Source organism: Hylobates moloch, unplaced genomic scaffold (genome assembly GCF_009828535.3).
Source record: "Hylobates moloch isolate HMO894 unplaced genomic scaffold, HMol_V3 SCAFFOLD_4, whole genome shotgun sequence".
Classification (NCBI taxonomy): domain Eukaryota; kingdom Metazoa; phylum Chordata; class Mammalia; order Primates; family Hylobatidae; genus Hylobates; species Hylobates moloch.
The window spans coordinates 163,242,911-163,250,878 of record NW_026652279.1 but is presented as its reverse complement, the minus strand read 5'-3'; the positions used below and the strand labels follow the sequence as shown (position 1 = coordinate 163,250,878).

The window sequence follows — 7,968 nt, the reverse complement described above, 5'->3', positions numbered from 1 at the left end:
ATATGCTGCTTTTGAAAATGTGAAGGTGGAACTAATTTTGGCTGGGTGGAGAAGTATTAAACCCCTTTTTCTCTTTATTTCCCCCCCACCTCCAACCTCCCAACATGCATTTTCTAAGGTTTGCTCATTATAATTTTTAATTTTTACTTTTCAAAATTCACTTTTAACAGAAGGCTGTTAGATTGGCTCCAAGAGCAAACAGCAGGCCGACTGGCACTTGGCGGAGGAGGGAGAGGGTCGCGCATTGGGTCTGGGTTTGGGGCCGGGGCTGGAGCTGGCGGGTGGGGAGACTTCAGGAGGGGCCCTAGCAGAGAGACTGCAGTGACACTGCCCTCCCTGGGCTGGTTGAAGCATCTCACTGGTGACGGGTCTGAAAGCACGTGGCTACGTCATGGAAAGCCAGTCTTTTCAATGCAAACTTCAACTCCTCCTCCTCCTCCCTCTAATGCCTGTAACTCACATCCGAGGCTGGGCGAGGAATCCGGAGGGGAGATTTTCCTCATGCTCACGGTTGTTGGAAACTGGAAGAGTGAGAGGAAGGAGGAAGGGGATTTGTGGCGCTCTCTATCTACTACAAGACTGACAAGGGGAGGGGGCACCTAAATTTGCATCTTTTCTTCGTGGTGATTGAGAACTGCAGGTTCAAACCGATCCCACTGAGCACTGGCGATTGATTATAAAAAAAAAATCGACACTGGGAGAAGGGAGGCTCTGTCTTCGGCTGTCAGACTCAATCTCGGAGGTGGTATTGGTGTGTGAGTGTGTGTGGTGGTGTTTTTTTTTTCTTTTTTTTCTTTTTTCTTTCTTTCTTTCCTCTTTTTTTTTTCCTTCTCTCCTAGGGGCTACACAATGGCAGTCTTCTCTCAGTAAGATGAATCCTGCTTTGCCTTCTGCAGATCCACCCATCCTCATAGCGATCAAGTAAAAAGGCTATGGTTTTCTCTTTGGGGATCTTTTGTGCATTACTGTTCTCCCTGATTAGTTTTGATCTCAGTTGGGATCTCTTTGCTTTTTTGTTTGGCTTCATGCTGAAAAAGGATTTTTTCTCCAACCCTTTGGTAATAATCCGGTGGTGATCGAGGGGGGATAAATCATTCACCCTGGCCGAAAAAAAACAATCACTGAGAAGTCTCAAAGAAATATACCACGTGAGGGGAAAAAACTGGGAGAAGATCCGGAATATTATCGTTTTTCCTATGGTAAAACCGGTGCCCCTCTTCAGGAGAACTGATTTCAAATTATTATTATGCAACCACAAGGATCTCTTCTTTCTCAGGGTGTCTAAGCTGCTGGATTGCTTTTCGCCCAAATCAATGTGGTTTCTTTGGAACATTTTCAGCAAAGGAACGCATATGCTGCAGTGTCTTTGTGGCAAGAGTCTTAAGAAAAACAAGAACCCAACTGGTAAGCAAAACATGCATCATGTTATGTTTTTCCTCATAATAACCTGTCTGTTGCTCATCGAGCTAGATTTGCAGTTCTGCTATGCAGGAAGGCAGGGGAAACATACCAGGAACCAGGACAGTGTTGCATATAGAGGTGTTGCATGAATAAACAAGTAACAGCTGGATCGGCGTCTACGAACCCCAAAACCATTATCGGCATCTCTTGGCTGTGACACAATCCATCACTAGGAGGGAGGAGGAAACTTTTTGTTTTTAAATGTATTTGGTTGCCTATGTTTGGTGGAATAGTGAAGGGCTATGGCTTAAGGTTGTGCCCCAGGCAGCTGAAGCTTCGGTAGTTGCCAGGAAAAAGAACCGCGAGCTCCCCTTAACTTCTGCAGCAGGTTCGGGGGACGTAGCTGGGTTCCGAGAACCTGCTCTAGACTTTCTGATTAGCTTGCACAATATTCGCCACCACGATCACCTTTACCAAAGTAAAAGAGGCCCCCTCCCTCGCGGCCCCGCTCCTCCGTCAGCCCCCGCGTCCCTCCCCCGTCCAGCTCCGGGTGCCCGAGCATTAACTCATTCCCCCTGTCTGCCTCTGACACATCCTGCCACTGGGAATACTTGAGCAAGGCTTGCGCCTGGAGGGAACCCCAGACTGAGAGGACAAGCCCAGCCCCTCTAATATTTGTAATTTAAGTCCCCCCTCTTTAGAAAGCGGTGTCAAAGCCCTGCGTCGGGGTCCCACAGGGCCGGTGGTGGGGATGAGCCAGGCCGTGAGTTCCTGCTTTTAAGCCTACTGGTGATCATGCGCCCCGATTCCAAAGGGCTCCAACAAGGGAACTTGCAGTACATTACATAAGAAATGCAAATGCATCTGATTTGGGGAGTCGGATCCCAGGGGTTCCCGTCCCCGCGTCTCAGTCTGAGGCGACTGGGGGCGGCCGCGGAGCTGTGGGCGAGCAACCCAGGGGAGGCAGGCTGGAGGGCTGCATGGTGGTGGCGGCGGCGCTGGCGAGGAGGCCGGGCGCAGCCTTTCCCGGAACCGCTCACTCTGGCAGCCGGGAGTGTGTGGCATCCCCTAGCTCCGTTCAGGGTGGGGAGGGACTCGGGGCCGGCTGATTTTGTCTGGGGTTGTGTCTGAAGGAGGGAGCGGGGAGATCGGCCGTCCCGCAGTGGCAGCCCGGCCTCCGGAAGCTCCTGACGCTGGCACTGCGGTGCAGTAGATTATGGCTCTCCACTGCCTCCCTGACACCCTGACTCTGCCGGGGGCCGCACTGGCACCCAGAGCCCCAGCGACTGGGGCAGCAAGTGGCTGCTGCCCTCCAGCCTCCGAACCTTGCCAATGCAACGTAGCTGGGGTGGCGCGCTCCGAGGGGGCTGCCGCCTGCGGGTGCAGCGCGAGGCAGAGGAGGAGGAAGTGTGGGTGGGCGGGGACGGAGGCGGTGGGTGTGGAGGCTGAGACCGTTTGCGGCCACCATTCCTGCAGCAAAGGAGAAACTGCGAGTTGTTAGACAGTCTAAAAGGGCAGAGGCTCCTATGCTGGGGCGGAGAAGGTTGCCCCCAGCTGGTACTTTGGGGTGGCAGTTGAGGCTCTGGTAGTAGCCTCTGGCTGCTCCGTGGACTCGGTGCTGCAGTGGGCTCTGGGCTCTGCCCTGAGTACTCCTCCCTGTGTTCTAGTTCTTACACCCTTTCTATTCACCCCCTGTTTCCTCCTCCTCCGTCCTTTTACCCTTCTCTCTTCTTAACTCCTCAGCGTTTAGCAACTCTGAAACGACACACCAACCTGAGAATTGCCCAAGGGGAAAACAGTGTTGTCACCTTTCCACCCGCATGTCTAATTCAGCTATGAAGTGTACACCAAGATGTACTCCAAGCCCCCGACATCAAACCTAAAACTTGCTGATGCTTGGTTCATACAAAACCAACTTACATCTGCAACATTATCTCACAGCCTAACATGAAGATCCTTTTTGCAAGACTTCTCAAAGTGAGAAAGGCCAAGGGCTGCAGTGGGAAGGGAAGTGGTGACTGCTTTACACTGTAAAAAATAGTGGTCTTTTGAACCTTTCTTGTGTCTTTCTGTGAAAAGATTTAACTCTCTTCTGAGAAAGGAATAGTGCAAAAACATTTTTTATTTAGATGTGACCATTTGTCTTAGGGACCTTGAAGTCAGTCCTTCCATAGTACTGGAGAGTGGGAAATAATTTAGCACGGAACAGTCAGTTTCTTTGTAGGTCTTTATAATTTTTTTGTAAACAATTTTACCGGAAACACTAAATTTCTCCCTATACACAATTCACAATCTTTTTATTACACTTCCTGCATCCCACCCACTTTCATCTCTCTGGAATAGTTTTTTCCCCCTTCCAAGGCATTTTTGGAAACTGTCGAACAAATGACAATTTATTTTTACAACAATTCATTTTGCAGCTCAGGAATGCTAAAGTATTTGGGTATGAATTGATGGGCTAACTCAAAGTGTATCTAAGAATATTACCAACTATTCTAATAGGATAATTTAGTCTTAGATAACCAGGGATATGAGTTCCAACCGGGGATATATATATATATATATATATATATATTTATATAAAATATATTTATATTTATACATATATAATATATATTTTAAAAGGACATTAATGTGCCACATTTTTATTTTGTTAAACTTGAATCAAACCCATGCCAAGCCATTCCCTTTCGGTATTGTACTTGGTGAGTTCCATTCTCCTGCTATTAACATAAAGCCTAAAATCTTTTGCAGGTTTTTGATCCCAAAATAGCAGTAGAACTAAAAAGTTAATTGGATAATTAAAATGAAACAAACACTAAAATTCTTTTAACTGTTACAACCAAAAGGAACAGATTGACTACTCCCTATTATGTTATCTTAAATTTAAAAAGAGAACAATTAACTGGTTTCAAACTAAGAAACTTGGGAGAATACTGCCAAATACCAGTGAATTTGGTGTAAAGCACCTATTATTATTTCAGAGATAAATAATAGGTTAATTTTCCTTCCTACATCTTTGGAAGTTATGAAATAATTTACTGATTATTTCCAATTCGTTAAATTGTCAACAAGTGTAGGTAGTTTGCTCAAGCGTTCATGGAATTTCAGAGCACTGCTATATAATCAAATTGGTGTGAAAATAAGCAGAAAATAGAGTCATGAATTTAAGGACAAAGTTATTCATCTACCCAAAAGTTACTGATTAGCTCATTATTAATACTTAAATAAGAAGCATTCATTAAATAGTGTTTTGGGCTTGTTTTATGTAAAATTTAACTGGAAGAGAACATGAAAAATGTGTTTGCACAATATATGCTTTAAAAAATAAATTCCAATAGCTTAAACGTCCTGGATATAAAGTAAATTTGCCATCTTCATAAAAACACGAGTCAAACAACTTTTATTAGAGAACACACACACACACACACACACACACACACTCTTAAATGTCCTACTTTCCTAGCAGAGCAATAGCTATGCATTTAGAATAAATGTTACCTGCTTCAACTTTCACTGTAGGAGTCATGCAAGGTGACTATATTTTAGGCAAATCATTAAATAGGGAATACTAAGTCCAAGGCATTTATTTTGCCTGAAGGAGGCTTCATAGGTTTCTTTAAACCAGTATGATAGTTTGGATTGACCAATGTATATATTAGGCCTGCTCTGGAAATAATCTAGGTCACTGCACTTTAAGCCAAGGGTACTAAGGAAACAAGTGTGGTTGAAAAAAGAAAATCCACAATAAACATGAATACTAAGGTCATGTCATTGCTGTCTCTTCAGGCACATAATGTAAAACAAGCAAAGGAAGCCACAGACCCTCAAATAGATATACCCACTCAACCACACACAGGATATCCCCAAACTTCCATGGCTTGGTAGGATTTTGGACAACACAGATTTTAAGATAAATCATAATCTAAGAGGATTTTATTGAGTACAAATGTCAGTGCCCAGTGTTAGTACGAAGCAGACGCCCTAGACCTAGTTCTACACAGCACACTGAGAACATTCCATCAATTCTCTTTTTCTGAATTCAGACTCCCGCTCTGTCATGTAACTTTCAGATGGAACATGCAGGGCTTGGTAGGACCCATTATCACTTTCTATTTCCTACTTGTCTGGCTGCCTTTCAGCTCTGCTTTTGCCTTTCACTAAGCTGTTTTAGGTGCCAAAACACCTGGTATGCCACTGTTACTCATTTAAATATACGTTATTTTTTAAAGCTACTTGCTTTACATCTAGGGCTGTGATGGTGTTTGGAAGTGAGAAAATAGGAAGAGAGGGAGGAAGAGTGAGCACTTTTTACTCCTCCTCCTTCTCAGCCTACCGACTCATCCTAGGTTCCAGTAGAGCTGGGTGAGCCACAAATGGGCCGCAACCTCTGCATGTCTAAACACTGAGTATATTTCAAATGAAAACATCAAATTCAGATTGCATGGCTGGAACACCAAATAGATGTAAACTGCTTCTTCTAACATGCTTGGCTTTAGAGTGGGATTCAATGTAGTATGAGTTGGCCTTGGACTCCATCCAGGAAGCTTTAGTTACTGAGGTAACAAAATGGGTTTTGTAGAGCGGTGCCACTCCATGAACGAAAGAATGGCATTTTAGGTAGGCTTCCGAGTACTGCCTTGTTGGGATAGCAGATTTTTCTTTTTAGAAATGTATATCCCAGTTAATAAGTGTAAAATTCAATGCATGGTAATCTAAACTTAGTTTTAACAATGAAGATGACTTTGGCTGTACAACTTGTTCTCATCTTAGACAGCATCCATAACTGAGAAAATTTGTTCGAATGATGCATTACTTTCTGAAGGTGCTAAAGCTAATTCTATACTATACTTCACATTTCCTACAATGAACCATTCCTTTAAAATGTTCGAACCCAGTCTTCCATGTTTTAGCAACACAAACATTGGAGACTTTTGTGAAGTGTTTTTATACATATGGTAACAAGGACAACAACCAATGTTTTCACTCCTTTGCACATTTTGGCATCATACCTCACTCAAATTGACTCATACGCCTTCTATAAATACCACGTAGATGTCTCAAAATGGAAGCATTTATTCAAAATAGTTTCTTTTGCCTTAAGGGGAAACAGTTGGGATGTTTGAACAGTCTAACAGGAGCTCTTCTATTCAGTGTTAAACGAGTCATTGCACTGTGCCTATATTTTTAATAAAACCTTTGAGCCCAACTCAGTATTACCTCCAGGAGGGACTGTGGGACAGGGAAACACCTATTTACACATCCGCCTGCTCAGTGCCATAGTCTGTGCGATGTTCCTTAGGACTTGTGTGCCAGGTACAAGGTTTAGTTATGTGTTGAACCCAGGTACTGAAGGGCATGGAGTTTTCCGAGGGAGACTTCTCAGTTCCCCGTATACCTCTAGAGATGCAATAGCTCTTTTGTATCAAGACCAACTCTGTCCTGGTGTTTTCCCTGCGTAGTTTTCTAGCTGCCACTATTTTTTTTTTTTTACTTTGGTCAGAATGTAAAAGGTAGGATGATGAAGGGAAGGGAACAAAAGGAGGGATTCTTAGGGACTTCCTAAACGTGAAGGAGGAATGTCGCAGACATGTTTTATAGGGAACAGTGAAGTTCTTGCTTGATTAATCTGGTAACATCGTGTAAGAAAGTCACCCATTAACTGCTGGGCACCACTGCCTTCGTCATTGTCTCTTGACAAAAATTCTGTTCACGACACATGGTAGGTTTTCAATACCCTTTAATAAAATAGTGAAAAATAGGTATCTCTAGGATACTGAACTATGGGACTACAACGGGCAGGACGATACATTTTACTTGGTTAAATTCGCTTAATGCTTACTCCTTCCCCGAAGGGCCAACCAAGAAGTTGGCTACTAAATAATTTAAAGAAAAAAGCTGTTAGTGGCTCTTTATCAGCCACGATAGGGTGCTCTGAAACCCGGTCCTGCAGACATTCCCTTGGCCCACATTTTATAGCTTCCTTCTCAGTCTCAAGGCCTGTAGTCTACTGTTCACACTCGAGCCTCTCGCAAAATATACAAGCTCAAAAGCTCATGGCGTTCTCCTCATCTGGCATTCTCGGCCTTAGAATAGCAAACGTTAGGGCACCATTAGGTTCATAGTTGCCAGACTCTTCATTCTCTTTTTTAATCTTTAATTTTCTTCTTAACAAGGAAGACATTCCGCAAAGAATAAACTTCCTCTTTTGAGCTCCTTTCTCTGAAGGTGGTAACTGGAACTCTCATTACTAAAGAACTTCGAGTTCCAGTTGCTTTGGACGGAGTTTCTCGCTTAGTATTTTGTTCTTTGGCAGTTTGAAAAGCAGTCATCTTCCAACTTCGCAGCTCCCTGCACTCGCGCCCACCACCCTGATCTATTTGGCTTCCTCCTTTTTCGAGCCACTTTAAAAGGTGCAGGGTGCTGGGCCGCTGTGGCCTCGGGCTGAGAGGCGGGGAGTTGGTGTCAGGGACCAGAAAGTTTGCACAAGCCACGGCTCTGAGCCCAGGCCCCGGGCTTCCAGAGAAGTGTTTCATTATTTGTTTTCTGCGAAGCCGCGAGCGGGCC

At 44.3% G+C, this 7,968-nt stretch overlaps 1 protein-coding gene across 2 annotated transcripts in view; it reads left to right on the top strand.

Annotated features, from left to right (window-relative positions):
• Positions 1 to 424: 424 nt before the first annotated feature.
• The window catches only part of FGF14 (fibroblast growth factor 14), a 693,748-nt gene continuing 686,204 nt past the window's right edge, over positions 425 to 7,968 (top strand). Inside the window, exon 1 of one of the 2 annotated variants that reach the window (XM_032151258.2) lies at positions 425 to 1,404. In XM_032151258.2, the coding sequence (XP_032007149.1) occupies positions 1,197 to 1,404 (208 nt within the window). In that variant the 5' untranslated portion in view covers positions 425 to 1,196. The remainder of the gene's footprint in view (positions 1,405 to 7,968) is intronic. The other variant, XM_058438052.1, reaches the window with a different exon arrangement.